This window comes from Neopsephotus bourkii, unplaced genomic scaffold (assembly GCF_033783945.1).
Source record: "Neopsephotus bourkii isolate Nb327-2 ecotype Australia unplaced genomic scaffold, CSIRO-AGI_Nbou_v1 NB_168, whole genome shotgun sequence".
NCBI lineage: Eukaryota > Metazoa > Chordata > Aves > Psittaciformes > Psittacidae > Neopsephotus > Neopsephotus bourkii.
In genome coordinates, this window is record NW_026900684.1 from 13874342 (window position 1) to 13900990 (window position 26649).

At 37.0% G+C, this 26649-nt stretch overlaps 1 protein-coding gene across 2 annotated transcripts in view; it reads left to right on the forward strand.

Annotated features, from left to right (window-relative positions):
- Nucleotides 1–26649, forward strand: part of FSTL5 (follistatin like 5) — a 281852-nt gene that overhangs the window by 138617 nt on the left and 116586 nt on the right. For both annotated transcript variants that reach the window (XM_061373214.1, XM_061373224.1), the window contains exons 4-5: nucleotides 6678–6874; nucleotides 20068–20188. In XM_061373214.1, coding sequence (XP_061229198.1) covers nucleotides 6678–6874; nucleotides 20068–20188 — 318 coding nt within the window. The remainder of the gene's footprint in view (nucleotides 1–6677; nucleotides 6875–20067; nucleotides 20189–26649) is intronic.

Below are 26649 nucleotides of genomic sequence, written 5' to 3' on the forward strand. Positions count from 1 at the left end.
TGCTATTCTCGCTTTCTGCTTTTTTTGTTGTTTTTTTTTTTTTCAGAAATGAACTATTTATTTGTGTAGTAATCCTAGTTCGTAAATGGAGAAAGGGTTGTGTAAATTATGTGCAATGTGTAGGTTGCTCTTACGTATGTAGATAATTATATAGAATTTAGTAGGTCTTTTCAGAAGTAATATATTCCCAGTAGTTTGTTTTTCTCAATTATGTCAATCATAAATTACTTTTCCTCACTATAAATGTTTTCGTGCTTAGTCCCCATTTACCATTTGTGTGTCATTGAGACAACAATTTCACAAGTAATGCTTTCTAAATTAGAACATAAATAAAGCAACTAAGTTTTTCGCTGTGCTGCTACTCCAGCCTGGGGAAGGTCTCCTGTAAGCAGAGCCTCATTCTTGTGATTTAAACATCTGCTTTACATTTCCTTAACATTTCCTTAAATACTACAGTGAAAGGCGGTCATGGAAATGAGACTAGAGGATGATTTCATAATGAACCTGTGCTGTGCATTGTGTTTCCTTATCATCCCCTTATCTGTCAGTTGCATGCACTGGTCATGTTTGCCCTTATGTTCAAGACAATGGAGTCTTTAGTGTAAAGGCTACCTTCAGTGATGTAGGTTATTTTTGCATTACTTGTTATGATCTGTCATAAACAATACCTAAAACCTTCCAAACTCTAGGGCAACAGAAAACAAAGCTTTTATTTTTAATATTTTATTTTTAATAAAGTTATTTAAAGATACAGTAGAGCACTGCCAATGTGATTAAATGCCTGAGTATTGTTCTCCTGACCCTTATATACAAACCATGTGCCCCTGATGTTTGCTGGAAGGACTACTCGGCAACCCAGCCGCAGTCCAGGAGGTTCCTCCAGTGTATAGACGATAACTTCCTCATGCAAATGGTGGATGAGCCAACCAGGAGAGGTGCGCTGCTGGATCTCATCCTCACTAACAAGGAGGGTCTGGTTGAAGGAGTGAAGGTTGAGGGCTGCCTTGGTTGCAGCGACCACGAGATGGTAGAATTCAGGATCTTGTGTGGTAGGGTCAGTAGAATAGCAAGTAGAATCGCAACTCTGGACTTTAGCAGGGCAAACTTTGGCCTTTTCAAGCAACTGCTAGGGGAAATCCCATGGACAAGGCTGCTTGAAGGTAAAGGGGCCCAAGATAGTTGGTTGACGTTCAAGGACTGCTTTCCGAGCTCAAGATCGGAGCATCCCGACACGTAGGAAGTCAAGGAAGAGGGTCAGGAGACCTGCGTGGCTAAATAGGGAACTGCTCGGTATGCTCAAGTGGAAGAGGAGAGTTTACAGGTCATGGAAGGAAGGGCTGGCCACTTGGGAAGAATATAAGGCTGCTGCTAGAGGATGTAGGAAAGCTGCTAGGATGACTAAGGCCTCCTTGGAATTAAAGCTGGCGAGAGGGGTCAAGGACAGCAGAAAGAGCTTTTTCAAATACATGGCAGGTAAAACTAACACCAGAGGCAATGTAGGCCCGCTGATGAACGGGACGGGTGCCCTGGTGACAGAAGATACAGAGATGGCAGAGTTACTGAATGCCTTCTTTGTCTCTGTCTACACTGCCAGAGGCAGTCCTGAAGAGCCCTGTACCGCTGAGACCTCTGATGAAGATAGGTCAACGGAGCGGTTTGCCTTAGTCGATGAGGAATGGGTTAGAGACCAGTTGAGCAATCTGGACATCCATAAATCCATGGGTCCAGATGGGATGCACCCACAGGTGCTGAGGGAACTGGCTGAGGTCATTGCTAGACCGCTCTCCATCATCTTTACCAAGTCTTGGGAAACGGGAGAGGTGCCTGAGGACTGGAGGAAAGCAAATGTCACTCCTGTCTTCAAAAAGGGCAAGAAGGAGGACCCGGGTAACTATAGACCGGTTAGCCTCACCTCCATTCCTGGGAAAGTGATGGAACACCTTATCCTTGGTGCCATCTTAAGGCATATCAAGGATAAGAGGGTTATGAGGGGCAGTCAACATGGCTTCACCAAGGGGAAGTCATGCTTGACCAATCTCGTAGCCTTTTATGAGGAAATAACACGGTGGATGGATGATGGCAGAGCGGTGGATGTGGTCTACCTAGACTTCAGCAAAGCGTTTGACACAGTCTCCCACAGCATCCTCACGGCTAAATTGAGGAAGTGTGGTCTGGATGATCGGGTAGTGAGGTGGACTGTGAACTGGCTGAAGGAGAGAAGCCAGAGAGTTGTGGTCTATGGGGCGGAGTCTAGTTGGAGGCCTGTATCTAGTGGAGTGCCTCAAGGGTCGGTACTGGGACCAGTATTATTTAATATATTCATCAATGATTTAGATGAGGGAATTGAGTGTACTATCAGCAAGTTTGCTGATGACACTAAGCTGGGAGGGGTGGCCGACACGCCAGAAGGCTGTGCTGCCATCCAGAGAGACCTGGACAGGCTGGAGGGTTGGGCGGGGAATAACTTGATGAAATATAACAAGGGAAAGTGTAGAGTCCTGCATCTGGGCAGGAACAACCCCAGGTTCCAGTATAGATTGGGGAACGACCTGTTAGAGAGCCGTGTAGGGGAGAGGGACCTGGGGGTCCTGGTGGACGACAGGATGACCATGAGCCGACACTGTGCCCTTGTGGCCAAGAAGGCCAATGGCATCCTGGGTTGTATTAGAAGAGGGGTGGTTAGTAGGTCGAGAGAGGTTCTCCTTCCCCTCTACTCAGCCCTGGTGAGACCTCATCTGGAATATTGTGTCCAGTTCTGGGCCCCTCAGTTTAAGAAGGACAGGGACCTGCTGGAGAGAGTCCAGCGCAGGGCAACTAAGATGATTAAGGGAGTGGAGCATCTCCCTTATGAGGAGAGGCTGAGGGAGCTGGGTCTCTATAGTTTGGAGAAGAGGAGATTGAGGGGTGACCTTATTAGTGTATATAAATATATAAAGGGGGAGTGTCACGAGGATGGAGCCAGGCTCTTCTCAGTGGCAAACAATGAAAGGACAAGGGGAAATGGGTATAAATTGGAACACAAGAGGTTCCACTTAAACCTGAGAAGAAACTTCTTCTCAGTGAGGGTGACGGAACACTGGAACAGGCTGCCCAGGGAGGTTGTGGAATCTCCTTCTTTGGAGACATTCAAAGCCCACCTGGACACGTTCCTGTGTAACCTTATCTAGGTGTTCCTGCTCCGGCAGGGGGATTGGACTAGATGATCTTTTGAGGTCCCTTCCAATCTCTAACATACTGTGATACTGTGATACTGTGGTATGGAGCAACCTTGGCATCCTTACCAGATAAAAAAGAGGAATACTACTTCCATATTAGAGACCTGTGACAAAGTGTGGTTACAGGGAGTGTGAAGCTAAGGTCAGACTAACCTAATAAGTGAGAAACAAAATAGCATCTGTTTCAAACCATAGACGACAGCCAACAGAGATTTTTCTGACAGGTTTTAGCAGCATTTTCATCATGTGGACTAGCTTTCAAACAAGTTGGTGAAGCACCTGAAGAATTACAGTGGACTCTAGCAGACATACAACCCACACAATAGAAGCCAATGGACTGTTATGGTTGGAACTGTGATTCAGTGAGGTTCATCTGCAGGGTGAGCAGGTATACACTGAGAGCAGATTACAGCTGTTATTTTAAAGATGGTGCAAATAATCTCATAAAGAGGGTAGGCTTTAACATTGTTGAGTATAAAATAAGCATCTGCTGAAGATGGGTTATAGAGATAAGAAATTGTTTTGTGAACCATATTCAGCATACTTGCAGCTGGTTTTAAGAGTGCCATTAGGGTTAGGGACTTCATGTGAACAGGATAAATAAAAATGCAAAGTTATCTTAGTGTAGAACACGTGTAATAGATTTTAGCAAAATGTTCTCAGGAAATTATGTTCTTCTGTTGATGAGGTAATATAAACCATATATATATATACACACACACACAAATATGATGTAACTTAAGATATTTTGGTGACACCGGTGTGGTAGCTTTACGAGGTGGAGAGTGTGCCGATTAACAGTTTTCTGTTCTTAATACATAAAGTTTTTATGCAAGTAGTCAAAGTTGTGGCAATAATAATCTCAGATAACTTTGTATTAGCATTTTTGTCATATATTAAAAAGAACAGTACAAATATTTTTCCCTTCTGGAAAAATGCAAGAGTAGTTTATAAACATGTAATATAAAAGCGCGTTTATATGACTATTAAGCTAGTTTCAGAATTTTGTGCTATGCGGTGGGAAATGTACAAAAAAGGCTGTAGAAAATGCCTGTGTTCTTTCTCTCTGAATAGTTATTGTGAAATAATATTTTAGTTCATCATTCCTTAAGCTTTAGATGTCAAGTAGAAGTCTTGTCTAAATTGCATTGAAATGTTTTTATTGGACTGAAACTGAACTTCCTTTAAAACTTTTTTCTGTAGACTATTATATGTTAGAAATAGGAAAAGCAGCTAATTATGACAATGGTTTTAATGATCATGTGATACATATTTTTTCTCTAAATTTACACTACTTTGTATATAGTATCTCATTCAGAGTTTTTTTGTGTGACCCATGCAAAAGTTGTCCGCATTTAATAAATAATCTTTAAAATTCTAATTAATATTAGCATCATTGTCTTTGCAGAGGTGAACCTCTAGCCAATTCTTGATTGATTATTAAAGTAAGAGACATTGCCCTGTGCCTCAAGGACAAAAAAAAAAAAAGAGAATTGCCAGTGTGAATTTTTTGTTCATTTTTTTTTTATTTTTCTAACTCAGACATAGCGATTCATCAAAAATACTGCATCAGATCTGGGATTTGACAGATATTATTGAGAAATAAGCAGCTTTATTTGTGTATCTGTAAGGTAGAAACAGCTCTTTGCATTTTTTGAAATTGCAGAATGAGAACTGTTTAATTAAAAAGAATTTACAAGAGATAAAATCTGGACATGGTAGCTAGATCTGAGCAGTATACTGTATAAGAAGTAAGATTTGTCTTTTCACCTTCATGCCAGGAATATAGGTAAAATGGTGTTAGACTTCAGCTGCACCAGAGTAAAACCAAACTTTCTCTCTCTGAGGCTACCACAGCCAGAAAAGTTACCTAGGGGAGATAAGGAAGGTACTTATTTTCCTGGCCCAGTCTTTTGGAGTTCACCCAAATGAATTAGCATATGCTGAAGTTAAGTTCTGTCTTCCCTCCCCACCACCTGGAGCCCGCAGCCTTTCCAATGGAAAGGTTTCTTCACTGCAGCTACAGAATAGCTATGGAATAGACACATTTTCCTACTGAGTAGTTTTGCATTGGTTCCCTGAAAAGCAGTCATGTAGAACTCAGGTCTTGCAAATGGTATGTCCTCAATTTCCATGTCTCTTGCAGGTAAGGATAAATATGCAAATACTATGTGTAGCTCAGGCTGTCAGACAGCCACATAACAGGCAGAGGCTTTTAGAAGAAAATAAAATAAAATAAAAAAAAAAAAGCCAGAGTAGGTTTGATTCCTAAAAATATTTTGTCTACTTCCATGATTTAACTTCTGTCATAGGAATCCTTCTCTTCTACGTCTGAGTGTCACTAGGATAGTGAGAAGCATTTAGGAATTCTTTTGCTCTGACTTATGAAATGGTGATAGAGGTGTACATAGTGACGCAGTCACCATAATGCATATACCATTAAATACAGACAATAATAAATACTTAAGGTAAATAATTGTTCCTCATTAATATTTGTATCTTCATCATAGCATCTAAAAACACCCAAACCTGAATGTAGCTTTCTTTGCAAATCAGGGTATTGCTCTAGCCTTGAATTTATTGCTTGAAGCTAACTTAGGTAATAGATAACTGTAAATATATATTTGCAACAAATACAAAGTATTTTTGCTGGTCCACATTTACATATTTCATCAAAACCATTTTGGAAAGCCAAGGTTATCGTGATAAAAGCAAAAACTTCTGATCAATTTCTCTGTTCTCCTTTCAATTTAAAATGTTGAGCAACTGATAGAAGAGAATACGAGGCATACATTATATGGTGCTTTGGCTTAGACTGAGTAGTGACTGTAATCAATGCATATGGGGTATTGGCTGTAGCAATTTCTGCTTTATAGAAAACTTCATAATGAAAAGAATAAGCTAGATCTTGTAAAAAGATCTTATGGCAATCCCACTTTTACTTGTTCAAATAAGTTTTCTATGGCCAGTAAATGAAAAATTAGAGCTAGCTTAAGAGTCCTCAAGTCTAATTTCTACTTTCTGAAGCCAAATCCTGTGATGAAATATATTCCTTAGGTATTATTTTGTATCATATTAGCAGGTTTTGCTGCATGTATTGCATTGCAGTATTTACTTTATGAAAGTGTATATATGAAATGCTTTAGGAATGGTAATATTTTTAAAAATCTTCAGATGCACCTTTTCAGAAGGATCTAAATGAGAAAGTACAGGCTTGTAAATTGTTAAAATTTTCTTGAGTTTCCATACACAGATAATTTTGTCTACAGAAAGTATCTATAAGTGCAATAATTTTTTGGCCTTATTCTGAAGACCAGACAAGGAAACGGTATTGATCAACTTACTACAGAGCATATTCCTTACCTCTTTTATTTTTTTCTTAATTTAACTTTAAATTAACTTTAATTTTTTTCTTAAGAAAATAAATTCAAAATAATGTTGTATTGTGTATTCTCTTTCCAGGGGATAAATGCAAGCCTACTGAATACGCCCAAGTGAAAAATATGTTGCTGGATCTACAAAGTCGGAGATACGTTGCTCCATCAGAAGATAAAATTGTTGACGAGAAAATGGCTTTAAAGAAACTTCTTGTAGATCAAATGTTTCATTATTTTGATTCAGACAACAATGGACTTGTGGACACTAATGAATTATCTCAGGTAAGGTTTGTTTCCAATAGCACAGTAGCTATTCAGTTGTCTTTGTCAGGACTTACACATATGGAGTGTTATGTCTTGGGATGCTTTCATTTTTGAAAATTTATGTGAGTCTCTGAGGTAGAAGACATCATTCAAGAATTTTTTAAAAGATGAATTATTCAGAAATTCTTCATTGATTATTCAGAAACTTGAGTAGAATGCTTTGGGATATACCTTAGGGGGTTAGAACACTATAGGTTGCTTTGACCATGAGCTGGTTTATCCGCAGCATGCTGTCATAAAGTCCAACTGTATAGATGTATGATAGAACTTGAAAGCAATTAAAATGATATTTTAAATCACTTCTATAATGCTAAACAGGTATTACTGCTTTATACAAGTTGGGGCCAAAAATTGCAGAAATGTTCATGGAAAAAGGTTTCATGGTAGTCTCTAAATAGCAAGTTTTAACTATCTGTGGGTAAACCAGTAACGGCTGCTCTGGTAGACATGACAGCACTAGCTTTAATCTACCTAGAAGGGTAGATTTGGTGTTTTATTAAAGAGTCTTTTCTCTTTTTCTTTTTTTTTTTTTTTTTTTTATTTAAGAGTTTTTTATTAAAGTGTTGTTATGGCAAATGTACTTTGATTTACTAGATAATATAGAAGTCCATGTTTGAGAAGCCTAATAGCTGAGCTATATTAATGAGTATAGCAGGCAGCCAGTTAAAAATTCAAGAAAAATAAGATTTGTTAGATGCCACTGTTGATTGTTGCCCTGCTTTTTAAGTCACATGGCAGTGTTAAGATGTATTTACAAGAGAATCTGTAATACCCAAGGTGTTAGGCTGGAGTTAGCATTTCCATACAGTTAGCTTGTAAAGTTTTAGTAGCAATTTCCAGAACCAGAGGCTGCATGCAAATATAGGTATAATTTCAAATAATAATAAATTACTTGTTTAAAAGAATGGCTTTGTTGCCATAGCCCTCACTTAACTACTGGAAAATAGTTTAACACTTTCACCATTGCAAATCCACTATCTAATTATCAGTGAATCATGCTTTTTTAAAGGAGCAAGACTAAAGTACTAGTACTGAATGTAAGTATCAAATATATTTTTAGTAATTTCAAGGTTTATATAAAGAAACCGTTCTTCCCTGTTCAGCTGCTAGACATATACTATTACACTTTCTTTTGTTTCTTTGTGTTAGATGTAGTTTAAGAGAAATGAATTCTTGCATTGAAACAGGTCAGACAGCCTTAAAACCCAAACATGGTGCTTTGCGGCTTGGCTGACATTCGTTATAGAAACATCAAAGTATTCAACCTACAGAATAATGTAAAAAAACTTCATTGTTAGTGCTGTGTGGTTTGTTATTGTGTGTTTTGACAAGAGACACAATGAACTAACCTGTTGCCCTCAGAAATCGCTCTTTAGTCAGTTTGAACAGAGGGGGGGGAAAAAGATAAGCTATACCTGTTTCTTGTGAAGCCTTCTCAATAGTGGAAGCTTCAGCTGAGAGCCTTTGTCTCTTTTTCCTATGACAAAACACAGACTATATACAGCTTTGCAGTTAAGAACCTAGCTCCTGTATAGTCCTAGTATTTGTAAATCTATGCCTTCGTCTGCTGGAGGAAGATTTTAGCCTGCATGTGTACTGAAAAGAAACAAAGTGTGTGATTCAGTTCTCAGTTCTCTCAGTTCAAATTAAAAAAAACTCAGAGCAGTATGCTCAAATGAAATGTGTTGTTTTTCAGAGCATTGTCTTTGATTGTTGAAAACTTGACACTTTGTTTTTCATCCTCCTGAGTTTTAGACCAATTAATGTTTTTTGTTCTTGTCAAGCATAAAAGCTTGAAAAATCAAGATTGTTTTGCAAGGTGGGATCAGACTCTTGCTGTCCTTTGTATATATGATAGCTATCTATTTCTAAAAAAACTGGAACATCTGTAGTAGGAGAAAAGAAACAAAAAGACCTTGTCTTGAATACATTTATCTAGAAGGTATTGATTCATAATACAGGCAGTGTCCCTGCCACTGAGAGAAAGCTGAGCCCGTAAACTTTCTTGGACTGTGATTATTGAGGGGGAAGAGGCGGTGGTAGTGGAAGAATGTTAGGTCTTTGAGCTTTCCTGGGGCTAAATGGGAGTGTGTTTGGTTTGCGTGGCAAGAAGGGGTGGCTTCTGTGAGAAGCTACTAGATGCTTCCCAACTCTCTGATAAAGCCAATGCCAGACAGCTCCAAGATGGACTCACCACTGGCCAATGTGTGAGAGAAGAAGCACTGCGGACATCAAGGTCAATGAAGACGGAGGGGAGGAGGTTCTTCAGGTGCTGGAACAGAGATTACACTGCAGCCCGTGGAGAAGGCCATGGTGATGTAGGCTGTCCTCTGCAGCCCATGGAGGTCCATGGTGGAGCAAATACCCACCTGCAGCCTGTGAAGGAACCCAAACAGGAAAAGGGGGATGCCCAAAGGAAGCTGTGACCCCATTGGAAGGCTGCACTGGAGCAGGACCTGTGACCCTATGGAGACAGGACCCTACACTGCAGGAGGTTTGCTGATAGGACTCACACTGGAGCAGTCTGTTCCTGGGGGAACTACTGGACCCACACTGGAGCAGTTCATCAAGAACTGCATCCTGTGGAAAAAATTCCACGCTGGAGCAGTTTGTGGAGAGCTGTGTCCTGAGGGAGGGACCCCACACTGGAGCAGGGGAAAAGCGTGAGGAGTCCTCCCCTGAGGAGGAAGGAATGGGAAATACAGCATGTGAAGAACGGACCTCAACCTCCATTCCTCATGCCTTTGTCAACCCACCAAAGGCAAGCATTAGTGTAGTCTTGGAAATGTTTTCAGAGTTAGGAGAATTTTTTTTAGTTGTGCCCACAGTACAGCCGAAATTCTGAAGTCTGCAGACCTGTCATAAATAATAGTGCCTGACTGCATTTTAAATATAATCATATTAAGGGACTATGAAAAATAACATATTCGTTGTAGAAAACATCAGGGACTTCTGAAGTTAATTTATGTTCGCATGAAATTTTGTTCTTTAGTACATATTAAATTTTACATCTCTTCAATCTGTCCGTGCAGTGAGTGCAATCAGGCTCTTAGATTGCATTTTATTATCTCATAGGTGTCCATATAGTCACCATACCTAATATAAAATTGAAATTAATCAATTGAAGGTTGGAAATAGTGACAGGAACACTCCAATTTTTATAGATGTATTTTGGATTAGAAATCATAAATTTCTTGCATCTGTATCTCAAGGCAAGAGAAATGAATATTACCCTCCAGAAAAGCAAAAATAGTGCTGTTTATAAAAAAAGCTGTTTCAAGCAACAAGAAAGATTACTATTTTTTTTAATTAAGTGTAATAACAAATCAAAAATCACCAGGTTTGGGGTTTTTTTAGTTTTTTGTTTTGTTTTGTTTTAGTTTTAACAGTTCTGGCATCTGAGTATATTTTTTTTCATAGCTGTGTAACAGTCTAATGCAGAAAGAATTAAAAAAACACAATCCATTGCACAGTGTAAATGCCAGACAAGGTATTCTGCAATGAAGATAAAGTGGTGGAATTATGTAGCTCCATGCAAGCTAAGTGAACATTTTTTCCACACAAATTCTTCTCTGACTTGACTGCTTTCACTGCTGAGCCTAACTCATTTAATATTATAGTTTCCAAATCCTGTATTGACAAGTCAGATGTGGCTTGATATTGGAGAAACTTACCAAGGAAGCTAACCTTTTAGACCACTCTCTTTTCAGAGGTAGGTACTAATCAGGGTATCTATGCTTCTGGAAGGGTGGGCTGTCAAAATTATCATCTTCATCACCTCTTGTCTAAGATAAATGCAACATATCTACATGATTTCTAGTAAAGTGGGGTGGTTCCCTGAAGGTTTTGTTTGGTTTGTTTTTAAAGCACTCTAAAAAAATTTAAATGAATTTGTCTATCCTCTTTGAAAAATCATGGCAGTCAGGTGAAGCTCCCAACAACTGGAAAAAGGGCAATATAACCCCCATTTTCAAGAAGGGGAAAATGGATGACCCGGGGAATTACAGACCAGTCAGTCTCACCTCTGTGCCTGGCAAAATCTTGGAGCAGAGGAGCAGAGGAGCAGATTCTCCTGGAAGGCATGCTAAGGCACATGAAAAACAACAAGGTGCTTGGTGACAGCCAGCATGGCTTCGGGGAAATCCTGCCTGGCCAGTTTGGTGGCCTTCTGTGATGGGGCTACAGAACTGATGGACAGGGGTAGAGCAGTTGATGTCATCTACCTGGACTTGTGCAAAGTGTTCAAAACTGTCCCGCATGACATCCTGGTCTCTAAATTGGAGAGACATCAATTTGATGGACGGACCACTCGGTGGATAAAAAGCTGTCTGGATGGCTGCACGCAAAGAGTTGTGGTCAATGGCTCAATGTCCAGCTGGAGACCAGTTACGAGTGGTGTCCCTCAGGGATCAGTGTTGGGACCGGTCTTGTTCAACATATTTGTTGGTGACATGGACAGTGGGATTGAGTGTGCCCTCAGCAAGTTTGCTGATGACACCAAGCTGTGTGGTTCAGTTGATATGCTGGAGGGAAGGAATTCCATCCAGAGGGACCTTGACACGCTTGTGAGGTGGGCTGATGCCAACCTCATGAAGTTTAACCTTGCCAAGTGCAAGGTCCTACACCTGGGTCAGAGCAATCCCAGACACAGCTACAGGTTGGGCAAAGAAGAGATTCAGAGCAGCCCTGCGGAGAAGGACGTGGGGGTGCTGGTCGATGAGAAAATGAACATGAGCCGGCAGTGTGCACTTGCAAGCCCAGAAAGCCAACTGTATCCTGGACTGCATCAAAAGGAGTGAGACCAGCAGGTCAAAGGAGGTGATCCTGCCCCTCTATTCTGCTCTCGTGAGACCTCATTTGGAGTATTGTGTGCAGTTCTGGTGTCTTCAACATAAAAAGGACATAGAACTGTTGAAACAAGTCCAGAGGAGGGCCCTGAGGATGATCAGGGGACTGGAGCACCTCCTGTGTGAAGATCGGCTGAGAAATTTGGGGCTGTTCAGCCTGGGGAAGAGAAAGCTGTGTGGAGACCTCATAGCAGCCTTCCAGTATCTGAAGGGGGCCTATAGGGATGCTGGGGAGGGACTCTTCTTTAGGGACTGTAGTGATAGGACAAGGGGTAATGGTTTCAAGCTTCAACAGGGGAAGTTCAGATTGGATATAAGGAAGAAGTTCTTTACTGTGAGGGTGGTGAGGCACTGGAATGGGTTGCCCAGGGAAGTTGTGAATGCTCCATCCCTGGCAGTGTTCAAGGCCAGGTTGGACAGAGTCTTTGGTGACATGGTTTAGTGTAAGGTGTCTCTGTCCATGTCGGTGGGCGTTGGAACTAGATGATCTTAAGGTCCTTTCCAACCCTAACTATTCTATGGTTCTATGAATCTAAAATAAAGCAAGATAATTGGTTCTTCTGGTTAGCTGTGAATATTTACTTATTAAAAGAATCATATTTTATGTTTTATCTTATGCAAAAAAAAAGTGCAATTTAATATAAAGTTATAAATGGAATTACTGTTAGCCAGTGTTTCTGTCATTGTAGACTGCTTGATTATTCCATATTGTTGTTATTGTATAGAAGTGAAAAAACATTAGAAGTGTTATAGGGATATATGGGAATAAAATGTATTTTTTCCAGTGATGAATGTAGCTATTTCTGTATGGTGGAATTGCCATTTTATAAACAGTAAGCCTTTTCTGGTTACCATCAGTGAAAGATATATAAGCTGTAAGAATACGTCATCTTGCTCAACAGGGAAATACAATTTCCTCCCGTGTGTGAAAATAAAATGATCTATACCTGATTATACTTACAGCTGCTATCCTTCTATTTATGTCTCATACTAGTGAGCTAAGAAAACAAAATTTTATGAAAAGGGAAGGGAAATAGTCTGAAAGGAAGTTGAATATACAATAATAATAATAATAATAATAATAACAACAATAGTAAGTTTTCCTCTTCCTTTCCTGCTTTTTTAATGATCTATTTTCTGGAGTCAAAGAAAAAAAATTAGCTTTCTTACTTATTAACTAGTATCTATGATTTCAAATACCTGAACACATTTCTGTTATTCACCAGCCTAACAGGACAAATGAAAATGTTACGTTTTATAACTTTTATGACATTTCTTATAAAACGTCTTACTTCTGCATTTTGTTTTAATATTTTCTTAGTGTCGTTTCATTCTACTTAGGAAAAAAAAGGAAAAAAAACCACCCACAACAAACAATTATGAAACAGCTAAATAAAATATTCTTAGAAAATGTACTACGTTCCTCATTTTTTCGAGGAATGATCAGTGGAAGTTATAGGACCTCCTGTAAGATAAATTTGCTATTTTCACGTATCAGTTTACCGTGCTTCAGTTACAGGTGTCATCAGAAATACAGGTTGATCATGAAGTGTTACGAACCTTTGGATAGTGTTACATGTCCATGTGTGTTCATAGGGAAATACACAAGGTTGGGGGGTGTGTGTGTGTAGGTATCTATAACATATTTATATAAAACTTCACTTCAAAAGTTCTGATTTTAGAAGTACTAAATATGAAACAATTTTGAAGTAGAAAATTAAGTACTATTATTTTTATGGCTGTGTGTAGGTTATGTGTCCTTACCTCTAAATCTCAGGAATATACCATACCTTAGAAGAATACACCCTCTGTAGATGTGTAAAACTGTGAAGTAATCTGAATCAATTATAGGTATAAATTATTTGTGTAATGCAACATTAATTGTTGCTAAATGTATAGGTAAGTAAGATTTTATTTTAATGAGTTTCTTTCTTCTTTTTCTTCTTTAAGAAGGTATTTTTTTCTCATATTTGCTTCAATCAATGTCAGTTGTTATATTTGCTAACAAACTTTTCCTTGTTTGTGAATTGAGAACAGATGTCTTTTTGTATGCCTCAGTTTAGCGAGAGTTATGGCATCATATTTTCCTTTAAAGATTAAGATTCCAAAACTTTATTCCTGTGTTGTGCCACTGAGATCTGAAAGAAAAAAAAAAAAAATCAATGCCAAAAACTGTCTGGTTTTATTTTGGTATGAATGATAATACTGTTGCAGTTTATGCCAGCTGATAGTTTGTGGCACTTGTTTACGAATCTGCAACTGTAAATTGCATGTTTTCTATCAGCATTGGTTTCTCAAACTCTGATCAAAACTACTGGCCTTTAAAATTTTATCTTTATGACTTCTGATTTTGCATCTTATCAGTGGTATTGCTATGTGTTCTTTGGAGGACATGAAACAGAGAAAGAGTAGTATGTGTTGTGGTTTAACGCCTGCTGGCCACTAAGCACCACCCATTGCTCACTTCCCCATGGTGAGATGGGGACAGAATCAGAAGAGTGCAGTAACTCATGGGTTGAAATAAAGACAGTTTAATAAAGCAAAAGCTGCACATGCAAGCAAAGCAAAAAAGGGAATTAATTCAGCACAGAAACCTATCTCCCATTTTTGCATTTTAAATCAACTTCGGTGTTTCTTACGTGTGGCATAGGCAGAAGCATTTTTTGCCTGCTAAGCTATATTTCTGACTATTTCCGAATATTAATTTCTGACTATTAGTTAGGTATATCCTATTATTCAGGTTTTCTTATCTATTTTTAGCATCACTAATCTCAGAGAAGCAGAACATGCACTATATTCAATTCTAGATTCAGAATAAAAATAAGGATCCTGCCTGGAACTTTAAAATGGGGAGAGACGGGGGAGATAACATTTTAGGAATTAGTAGTGGGATGTAGCTTACAAACACTATGATCATAGAAACTGCCTTTGCTTTTATCAAGTAGAAGCACATCCCATTATTTTCCTGTGTAAAGGATAATTCAGTTACTCTGCTGGATTAAAATTATTTAGCTACTGGAATCTCATGTATTGAAAAAAAAGGCTATGAATGGCTTTTAAAATCAGATTTATTCTACCCTGTATATAGGAATTAAGTTAATACCAAACGTATTTACAACGTTAGCATATCGTATACATGGGTAGACAACTTGAAGTCTTTTCTTCCATCCAAATGGAGTGTTTAGGATCCTTAGAAGTGTGTAAGCATTGCAAATCTACCTGCTAACTTCAATCTTGCAGCTGTTAATCTCTCAGCTTCTGGCTAGGAGCAAAGTCCATGCTTAATGTTGAGAATAAATGTTTGTAAACAAGAGGACCTTAGACACCTGTGCATTTTGTGTGGGCACAGTCTGGGGGTTGGCTAATGCAAAATACAGAAGAAACAGTTGCTGAAGGTGTAGTCGTCTAGGATATCCCTTTCTCTAAGCAATGACCTCAAGGTTAGGCCAAGTAGTTATGCTTCTTCAGTTACTTCTCTCTGTCTCAATGATGCTTAAATTCTGTCTTATGAAACAGTGTCCTTTAAAACACACCAACAGACTGCAAAGGAAGCTGGACCTCTAGGTCCAAGGGTAAACTGTGATTTAACTGGGTGAAGGGAAGTTAAAGCAAGGAACAATTTACCAACCTTTATTATTAATTGTATTTTGTAAATCACCGATTCTTTTTAATTTCCACAAAATATTACTGCTGTGGGAAATGGTGTAACAAAGTAATTGAGCTAAAGAAGTCAAAGTTAATTTGGAGCACAATTCTCACAATGTTTGGTGTTTGATGTACTCTATATCAAGCACTGAGTGATACTGTTACAAGATACTTGATTTTAGGAAAAATGAACACACTGTAACTGAATAACTATATTCTCTATAAAGTTTTTGCTTGTAGTTGTATTTCTGTAGCATTTTATCTGGGGAAGTACATAAGGACCATCAATCACTGACAAAATTTTTGGTAAGGTGGACTAATAAAGGGAATGTGTTGTTTGTGATCTAGTTTCAGAACATCTGCAGACATTTCATTGTGGTTCTCAGAAATCAAATTGAAGTGAATGAAACAATTTATTCTGACACATAGTTTGTCAGTTTTAATCAGATTACCATTCCCAGTATCCTGGAGTAGTACTGACTAAATTTCTGAGTTGTTTTGAACTTAGCTAACAATGTGTAATTTTGTGGGAAAAATGTGTGCTATATTGTTAAAAAAAAAACCCACAGTATTTTTCAAATGATAAAAATATCTCCTCTGTGTTTAAAAGAGCATTTAAGTCTCAAGAATAAATGTGTTTTTATTTTAAAAAGTCATATTTAATTAGAATATTTAGATAAGTTTGTAAGTTTTCCATATTTATGAGGTTTTACAATGAGCCATAAAAAGAGAAGCAGTTTTGCTGTATGTCTTACCTTTTACATGTTCTTGAAAGTAAATACTTCACTCTCTTCATGAAAATGTAAAGTAAAATTTGTGAGCATAAATATTTGTGAACGTTCGCTGGTACAGATTTTCAGCTCAGAAGTCTGCAATCAGATAATCCTGCATGTAATTTGCCTAGCACAGTAGTAGAATTGTGCAGATCATCTTAGTCTGTAGCCTTTATAGTAAAAATTTTGTTTCTGGCATGTGTTTCTAAAAATGTTGCCAGCTTCTGTCCTACCACCCATATTAATTGCTGTCTGCTTAGTTTTAGCAGGGAGAACACAGACTGGGTTTAAAGAATTGGCACAAGAATCGGTTTCCTTAAATTTTACTTTTCTGCCCTCCATGGACAGAGGTTAATGCAGAGACTTCAGGCACATGGTTAGATTGTGTGTGATACACCCTCATGTAAATTAACTTGTGTATCATATATGTGGAATTTCATTCTATTTATCCTACACTGTTAATTAAAAAAGTGTAATGTCTTGCTTTTGTCTGAAGCAACAAAGGTCTACAAGATTTGAAAACGTCAAGGAGAACCTGTGATTCAAGCTTAATTGTTTCTGTAGCTTTTCTTTTTTTTGCTTTCAGAAGTGTTATCCATTTTTCCTGTTAACTTTTGTTTGCCTAATTGAACCCTAACCCTAACACCCCCCCCCCCCCCCAAAAGTACTTATGGAATGTGATATGGTCAATTCTTAGTTTCCCTTTAAAAAAAACATCAACCAACCACCAAATCAACAGCAAAACCAGTGCCCACAAAACTATAAAGATTGATACATTATATAAAAGTTGATTTTTCCCAGCTGTCTTAATCTAAAGTGTCTTCAGCAGGTTTCCACTTACTCTTATTGACCCTTTCTAGCTTGAGAATTTCCCTTCTAGTTTCTCGATATTAAATTTTAATATGTGCAAGTCAAACTGAATGTTGTGTTTCAGAATCAGTCCCACCATCAGAATCATTGCCTTTTTACCCCCAGTTATCTTGTTATACTTCAAAAAAATTATACTGCTTGTTTAGGCTAGAGAATCCCACTGGATTGTTTCAGCCTCTGATGATTCCTTACTGACGTCTATTTTTTCAGGTTTTTCAATTATTGACATCATTTATTTGTGCATGTATATGCAGTATTGATACCGCATAGTATTACTTTTCTCTTGTAGTGATGTAGGGTGTGAAATTAAAAATACCTACACAAGCTATTATTTTTAACAAGCTGCTGTAGTAAATTAAATCCCTTACCTAAGTAAAAGAAAATGAAAAATAGAAAAAAGACATTTAGAAAAAGCAACAAACCCTGACTATTTGTTTTTGAATTCCACTGTTTCTTTTTCAAACCAATACTGACAGTTTTTCTTGCCCCATTTGAATATTTGTGCTGTGTCATTAGATGTCCCACATTATGGACTTTCACTGATATGTGAAGATCTGTTAAAATGTAATGTCAACAAGCAAGGTATCTCCTCAGCCAGTATATTAAGGAATCCTGTGAACAGGCAGTTTGATCCTGATGATTTTTAAAACACTTGATGCTAACATACGTCGTTAAATGACTTCTCTGATGGTTAATGGCTTGATAAGTAGTTGGCTTTGTTGATCCAGCACAAGACAATTCCTGTTGGGTAAAAATTGGAACAGCAATTTTAACAGCAAATCACAGATCATTAAGATTAACCACGATATGAAATAACTTCTGTACTTTCTAAGATCTGTCCTAGCTGAAATTTTTGAGTGTTTTTCAAAACTGAGTATATTTTCCAGAGAACCCCGAAGTATATCACCAACATAAAGATGTCTGTATATAAGCAAATATTTAACCTTGTATCTGTAATCAAAATTCCTTAATCAGAATTATTAGATTCTCAAATCCACCACTCCACTGCTATTAGGAATAGAGGCAATTCCACAGGGAGTAGGGGGTATTAAACTGAGATCAGGTTCTAAATGTAGATGTAAAAGGTTGAGATTAAAGAATGAAACCTAGTGACAAACACGTGGTCAAGCTCATTGGGCAGAGGACCATGTGAGGGGTCAAAACTTCTACAAGCATTTCTTATTTAAAATAATAGCTGAAGATAAAATTTTTATGAAAATAATTTACTGAAGATGAAAAATAATTGCCAGGAGAGTATATCATACCATATGATCCATTGCATCATTCTTGAAAATATCTCAGTCATTCTGGCTAATCTTTTTTTTAATTATCATTATTTTTGTTTTAAATAAAAATTACCAATTATAAATCAAGGCATCATAAGACAGATTTCAACTTAAAGGATTGAAGCTGAGAACACTAATATGCAATTAAAAATGTGGTACTGTAGTGTCAGGTGCTGTTGGGCTTTAGCAAAGTTTCTATTGTGCCACCTTATGTGTAAAGTATGATCCTTGCTTGTACAACTGAAGGTAGTGGGAAGAAGCATATTTGACTATTTCGGACTATATGAAAAGCAAAGGAACAATGCTTCTCACCCTAAATGTTCCTTTTTCATGAAACAGCTATGACTGCAAGCACATTTTATGGCCTTGAAATCTGAGAGATTTCTTCAGTACACACTGTTGTTATCTTTAGTGTTAACTTGCATGACTACACTGGGCTTAGAATTACTGATTCTTCCCAAGCTACATTTTTAGCCTTTGTTTCAGCTGTAAGTTCTACACAATTTCATTTTTTTCTTAACTCAGTTTAATATGAATGTAATAAGCAATCTTTTAAATTGTGGGAAATAACTAACGCTAATGTTCAGCTAATGTAATGTGTATCTTTACTTAATAATAGCTAAAGCTGATTTTGTGGTGATTTTTCTTATCTTTGTGAATGGTTTCCGTACTTTCTAATGTGCTAACAAGCTTAATTTTTTTATAATGCTTTCATATTAATATATAGAAACTGTCTCTGGTAGGATAAAATGTTTATGTCCTCTCCCTTTGCTCTAATGCGCCTTATATTCTCTATTGCTTGTTTAGATATTGCATATTTACATTAATAACATCTGAATACATTCCTTACTATAACTGTATTTGCATTCATTTTTCTATGCCTGGTACAAAACTGTAAACTGTGCAACATTACACCAAGGAGTTGCATTAGGTTTCGTTATTTCAGTTAAGTGACAGTGCTTTTAATACATGCAGCATGTAAAAGAATTCTGAATATTTGTGGTTACCAACACCTTCAGAATTCTTCGGATCAAATTGAGGGAGATGTTTATGACATGTACAGTTTTTACACCGAAATGGTCTCCAAATTAAAGAACAGTTCTCTGGGAGAAGTTACTTTGAGTTAAAAATCTAACAGCTATTAATTATGATCTGTTTACAAAGTGTATGCACCCCCACTGAGAAACAGGAGTCTTTTCAGGTCAGCTACTTATATAACAGGTCTTTGGGAAGATAATAGGCTTGTCAAAAGCCTTTAAGAAGTTGATACAATTAGTAGGGTTGTAAGATTTACTTATTTTTTTAAATGTCTGAATTTGGGGTTTATGATGAATTATTATCTCAAGTGTATTCAAATGTTTCTTAATCACCGTTCCTATACATGTAAAGTAAAATCAGTTTTAACGTTCAGTGTCTTTATAGTGCCTGTGTCTATCCTCATTATATATGCTCTCTATATATGTTAAATTTTTTTGTGTAATATGCTAAAAACTTTCGTGTAATATGTTAAAAACTTTTGTGTAATCTCAGTAAGTCTATTCTGAAGGCATTAACTTTTAAAACTGTAATAAATAATTACAAAGTAACTGGAAATCCCTTTACACAGTTGCAGTTCATTGCACCAGAGCAACCTTAAAATGATCTATTAAATGATTATTAGAAACAATTAATTATACCAGAGAAGTCTTAAGAGCGCAAATGTAATTTCATGGTTATAATTTTCTTGTCAGGTAATAAAACGGGATGAGCTTGGCAAGGATCTGTCTGACTGCTCTCTGTTCGATTTGCTGAAATATGATGATTATAACAGTGACAAGCACCTAGCTCTTGAAGAATTCTATAGAGCTTTTCGTAAGTACAAAGATCAGCCTATTCACTCAGTTTTCTTTTCTCTCTGTTGTTTTCATTTTCTAAAATGCTATTATTTTACGTTTAAATCTTGATGCATCCTGATGCTGTACGTGAACAATGAGCACAATTTAACTGTCATGCTATAGAAGAGAATTTCTTAGCAGAAATCTCTTAGCAGAAATCTCTTAGCAGAGATCCATTAGCATCCAGATTTCTGAGGGATTTTTGGTAATGGAGAATTCATAGATAATGTTTCTTAATGCCAAAAGCCATTGGTAAGTCTGTGTTGCGCACAAGTGGGAAGTAGTGTGGTCTAGACATAATCGGTAGAACCAAAAATCTAGAACATTTCCCCACACACTATATTTATGAGAGCTGGTAAGGCCATTTCTAACAAACCCAGCAACAAATGCACCACTTGTGTTATGTCTTCAGAGGACTTGGAGAGATACAGATTTGTGGTGTAATTTTGCCAGGTATTTGTTCTAAATGGCAAAGGTGGGTGGGGACAAGTCTGTACAGTACATATAAAATGAAATAGTAATGTTGAAAATACTTATTCCACACAGAATGAAAAGTGATTTTTTCCCCAGAATTTTCTTTAAGTATTTAGCAATTTTAATTTTGTACTTCAAAGTTATAATTAATTGAGTGTAATTATGAAATTATCATGTTGTACAGTATGGAAAAGTTTTTTCACCGGCTTGGACAGTTTCAAACATGTAGTAGTATCTGCAGAGGATCATCTTCTAAAATATTATGGTCTTATTTGTTATTTAAAGAACTTTAAAAGCCATAGCTATTATTTTAAATAAGAAATGCTTGTAGAAGTTTTGACCCCTCACATGGTCCTCTGCACATTGAGCTTGACCGCATGTTTGTCACTGGTTTTTCATTCTTTTATCTCAACCATTTTTGTCTACATTTAGAACCTGACCTCAGTTTAATACCTGCTACTCCCTCTGGAATTGCCTCTATTCCTAATAGCAGTGGAGTGATGGATTTGAGAACTGTTGAACTCTCCTCATTAAAGTTTTTCTGCCTGACTGCTGGAGCAAGAGCTACTGACATTTATTTGCTCTGAATGGCAGTGGAGAAAATTTGGGCTTGCAGTGCTGGAGAAATTGATCCTAATCAAAACCACTGCACAGAATTCAAAGGGTAGAGGTGTTGTTTTCTTTTTTCTCGTTATTTCTGTATCTATAAAGAGTTGCTTTTTTAAAAGTATCTTCAAGTAGAAGAAAGGGTATAGAAGCACTTCTAATGCCTTGTTTGTTAAAACAGTCACATGAGCACAGAAATGCTAGGACTTGCTGGTAGAGGTAGAGGAGGGGCAAATACTGGTCACAGCGCCACACTTTTTATATGTAGCAGTTCCCCGATGGTACTTTTTGAAGCCAGTTTGTACAAAATGTACTTTTAAGACATATTAGAGCTTAGTGAAGGTTAAACAGCTCCCATTTTCTAAATTGAATTGTTCATCACCATCCTGTGCTCAGCACAGAATCATGTTGCACAGAAGACCCTTTGGAAAAAATAAGCTGGAAAGTGAATGAGAGAAGGCATTAGGGATATTTGTTTCATCAGCCTGAGCATAAAAAGGGGATAGCAATAGTCAGGCATACAGCTGGCATGCACATTTCTAGCAGTGATTTCAAATGGTATTTAAAAACACTTGGATAAGGTTTTGAACACAGTTGGATAGGATTAAAAGCTATCCTTACCATGCTGTTGAGCAACCTATTCGCTTAAAGTGTTTTCTTTTTAAAGGGTTAGGCAATTAAATTTTATTTAAATATGAATGCTTATCAGTGGGATTATTTTTTTCAGTTCTGTTTCACTAGCATTTCCAGGTAAGAATCTTTTCATTGGCATACTTAATCAGACATTTGAATGTCATCTGAAGATTGTAAATTCAAAATCAAACATGACTAAATTGTGCTTCCTTATGAAGACTTCCCCACAAATGACAGCAATTCTATTTTTTCCTCTAGGGGTAGGACAAAAAACCCACCTTAAGGGCAAAGTTTAATCATCACCTGTCTTAAAGATATTAACATGCACCTAAATATATATCTATACATATATGAGTGTACATGCTTGCTTGTGAATTATTTTTGACAGTCTCATTTTATATGGCAACATTCAAAATAAACAGGACAACCAAATGTGATAACTCTATGCAGTGAATGAAAAATCCCTTTCTTCCTTCAGAAGGTCAGATACTGAGGCAGTAACAAAGAAAGAAGGTGCTTGAGAGGGTGTTCTCTGCCCTGGAGGTTTGTGCCAAGTTCTGGTTCACAAAATGTTTCAAGCTTACTGGCTTCTGTAGTGTTTTACATACCAGAAAGACTGATGCGTTTTTCTGGGTGTTGGCTGTTTTGAGTCATACCATGAGGGCTATAGCATCCAGTACTAGATGCTGTAGTAGTTTAACAAGTTCAATAGTGTATGCAGAGGGGACTGAAAAATAATTACTATTAATATAAGTAGAAAACCCAGAAAGTTTAGAGTTAGCTAGGCTTTGGGAGCTTGGCACTAAAAGAATCATCTGGTTCGGCCCTCTACTGCTTTGACCATAACATATAAAATTCTATCTCAAAAGTGACCCAGCTTCATCTTAGTGTTTTGTTTTCCTTCTTTGTTTCCCTTCCTTGGCCAGCCCCAGGCTAAAGGGTTTTCTATCAGCAGATGTTTTCCTTGGACAGGGAAAAATATACTTAACTTTTTTTGAAAGGTTGGCTGAAAGCGTAAGATGATGGAGCCAAACAAAAGCTGGAAAGGGGCAGTATGGATTCTTGACAGTTTTATCTTCTGTAAACTAACATTCAACCAATGTGCTTCCTTTATTTTTCAAGGTTTTTCTTCTTTGCGTAATGTCTCCTATGCTATCAAGATAATTCCGTGTTTGCTATGGATGCTGTCTCAAATTTGTTAGTCCTCTAGTGTTCTTTTCTAAAATAAAAAAATCTTATTTGTTTTCCTACTTTAAAATGCCATCTGAAATGACATTTCAAAGCAGCTATTTCAGGTGGGCTGCAAAACCTCAAGGTATACCAAAAGCAGGTTAATAGTTTTTATCACTCAGCAGATGCAGATGTATATGTAGGCACTTTGTCATTGCAGTAGAAGGAATGATGCTGATTTAAATGTTCATGAATAGAATTGATGGAATACAATGAGTACAAATATCAAGTTTATTGTAAGTAATAGAACTAAATAGAACTAAATGTTCTATGTAATCATTAAGAATCCCCCCCCCCTTATATTTCAGAATAATTCCTTATTGTTAGCATAGAAATATATTTGATTTTATTTTATGCTAAAAAAAGGGGTCATGGAAGACCTTCACACTCAGGACTTGACTATAAAAGTTAATACTAGACTTACAAAAAATTGTCAGAGTTAGCTAGCCAAAACAAAATATGACCTAATTTTATAGTCACTACTTCTGTTAGTTTCAAGAATTGATCGTGCTTTCAGGTACCACTTAACACTGTTAAAAGGATCTAAGCTGTTATGCAGCTTTTATTCAGGATCATGTGTATTATTACTGTATGTACTATTGCTTTATGTATTTACAAGTACCTTCAGTCTTGAAATGCTATTTCTGTCCAGATATCAGACTCAAATTTCAAGCGGTCCTTATTGCTGAGGTATTTGCATGAAGCAATATATAAACCTACAGTAACAGCAGGTATTACAGAAGTTGATCTGGGCTGAAATTACAGAGGTTGTCTTTGGGCTCAGCTTTTAGGAGGAAATGTGAGGCCAGTGCCTAATATGATTGTCAGTCATGTAGAAAGGCAAACAGCAAGAAGTCCCCATAAACACAGGGCTCTTTATGATTGCATATGCTTAATTACTAGATTTTCTCAGTGCTCAAAAATTATTCCAAAACATCACTTCTTTCATTATGACAGCTTTACTTCCATTTTAATTTATCAAATGCAGTTATTACAGGGGCATGTTCAAAAATCCTTTTTTTTTAATGTCTGTCTTTATTTCCAAAGCAAAATAAACCAGAATTTAACAAAAAAAACCAAAAAAAAATATCTAAATATAAAATCTATACAAGTCATTGAAATAAATGAGACTTCTCATTGGCTTCTGTAAGTTATCCTCAAGTCCACAAAGCCTAATTAAAAAAATACTTATTGAGTTCATGCTTCCAGAGCCTTCAGTATGAGGTCTCAAGTATTGTATTTAATGTACAATCTAAGTCAGAGCTTTAGAACTATTATGAGTCTTCAATAGTAACACAGGTGAACAAATAGTAGATGAAAGATTTTCTGAGGGAGGAAGAGGTATTATTCTGTGTCCTGATACTATTAATTCCTTTTCAGCAACAACTTGTGTGTAATAGCTTGTTCTAAAGGGTCTTATATTTCAGCAGTAACCTCTGAAAATACCAGTTAGCATCATACTGAGTAGGAGTTATTGGAGATAGTAGAAATATTTTTCTGCTCAACCTAATCTATCTTTCAAATTCCTAGCTGTGCTACGTGTATTTTCAATCTAGAGATTCTAAGCTGGAAAGGAATGCGGTCTCTTCTGTTGAGGATAGAGTTTTAAACTGATCATTTCAATCAAGTAAATATTTATGGTACTTAATACCATTTCATGTATTGAAGTAGTGTGCTTGAAACTTCTCACATGCCACTAAGTAATTAATTTTGATGCCAAGTGATTTCCAAATGATGATAAATGTGTTTATTAGGTGCTTCACCAATAATGCTGTGTGGGGGTTTAGTGGGGTTTGAGTCTTTTTGTTGACTTTTTGGGGGTTTTCTTAGAAATATTTTAATTTTTTAATTAAAAAAAGAAGTCATTGAGTAAAATGGGCCCTTTAAAAAGAAAAAAAAAAAAAAGTCTTAAGTGTTGTTTGACAATGTAAAAGGCACTGGAACAGGTTGCCCAAGGCAGTGGTAAATACTCCAACCCTGAAAGTGTTTAAGAGCGTTGGGTGATGTGGTCTAGGGTGAGGTGTCCGTGTCAATGGCAGGGGGCTTGGAACTCAATGAACTTTAGGTCCTTTCCAACCCAAAAAATTCTGATTCTATGATTTTGCTTGGATTAATGTTGGTGATAACTGATTTTGCCATTCTTTTCCTCGGAGCTTACTTTCAAAGCATTTGATGAAACTTAACATCGAGTAGTTGAAGTTTGTTATTATTTTAAAATTTTGCCTCATTTTTGCTTTCTCTTTGGATAAACACAAAAGGAAAGATATTGTGTATGCTTGTCATGAAGATCGTAGCCCTGCTACTGTCTCTTCTAGGATAGAGAATGGTTGCACTGACTTGGTAATTTAAGAACTGAGTAAGAAGTATCAAAATGAGCCAATCACATTTAAGCTTGAATAAGCTGTTCTTTTCTAAGGCCAGATATCTAGAGATGAAGTACTAATAAAACATGATTACATTCTGATGTGAAATAGATGAGTTGCACTTCTGTAGACTTAGAATTTGAACTTCTGCTAATGCCAGATGCCAAAGGGTTGTTTTTTTTTCATGTCTTGGGGGGAATCAAGTAGCAAATTTAAGGCTGCATTAGATTTACATTAGAAGGTGAAACAGATATTTCAAAAGGTCTTTGGCTATCAGGAACTAATGAGAAAGTTAGATTTTGTTTATGAAACTTGAGTTCTGCTGACCTCTCATCCCATCAGTGCATTCACCTGGGAGTACTATAATTTGCTAGAGGACACTGTGAACTATGGGATTGCAGAGGATGAAGATTAGACCCAAACACCTTAGTTACAGTATCAATGTTTCAGACAAGAGGATTGGTAGAGATTGACTTGTGTAATATTTGTTGCTGGCTCAAAGTGTCTGAGAATGAAGTCTCACATAGCATTTCAATGCTATGGAGAAAGGCACAAAATGCTGAGGGGAAAAAATAAACACCATGCAAATTTTCATATCTAGTTATGGTTAGCAAAGTCCCTCAGTAATTGATCTATTAGCTATTTCTCAGGAATCAGTTATGCGGCATGAGTTACAGTATTGTGGCAACTATTTTGTTATGTTGCTAATTCTGAGAGTATTTTTGCCTTTGCAAAGCAGTGCACCTGTAAGATTAAGCTATGACTGATGTTCCAACATCCACAAACACCTTTCTCTAGATAGGTTAAAGAACACTTCAAGGGAAATTTAAAATAATAATTCATAATCACTGTTTTGTTTATTAACAATTTTAAAGAAAGCACAATTTCTCCATAAAGGTGGGGGGAGGAGGGAGAAAATGCTATCAGAACATAAGAAGTAATAACTGTGCATTAAAGGAGACAATCACTACCTAATCCACAAGCAAGAACATTAAGTATCTCTACTTCAAGGTAGAATTACTCTTCTGGAACTATAATGAATATTAATAGGCTCATAAAATATTATTTAGTATGAAAGCCTCAGTAACCACTGCATTACTTGCTTCCTTTGCAGCCATGGAATTATCTCTTT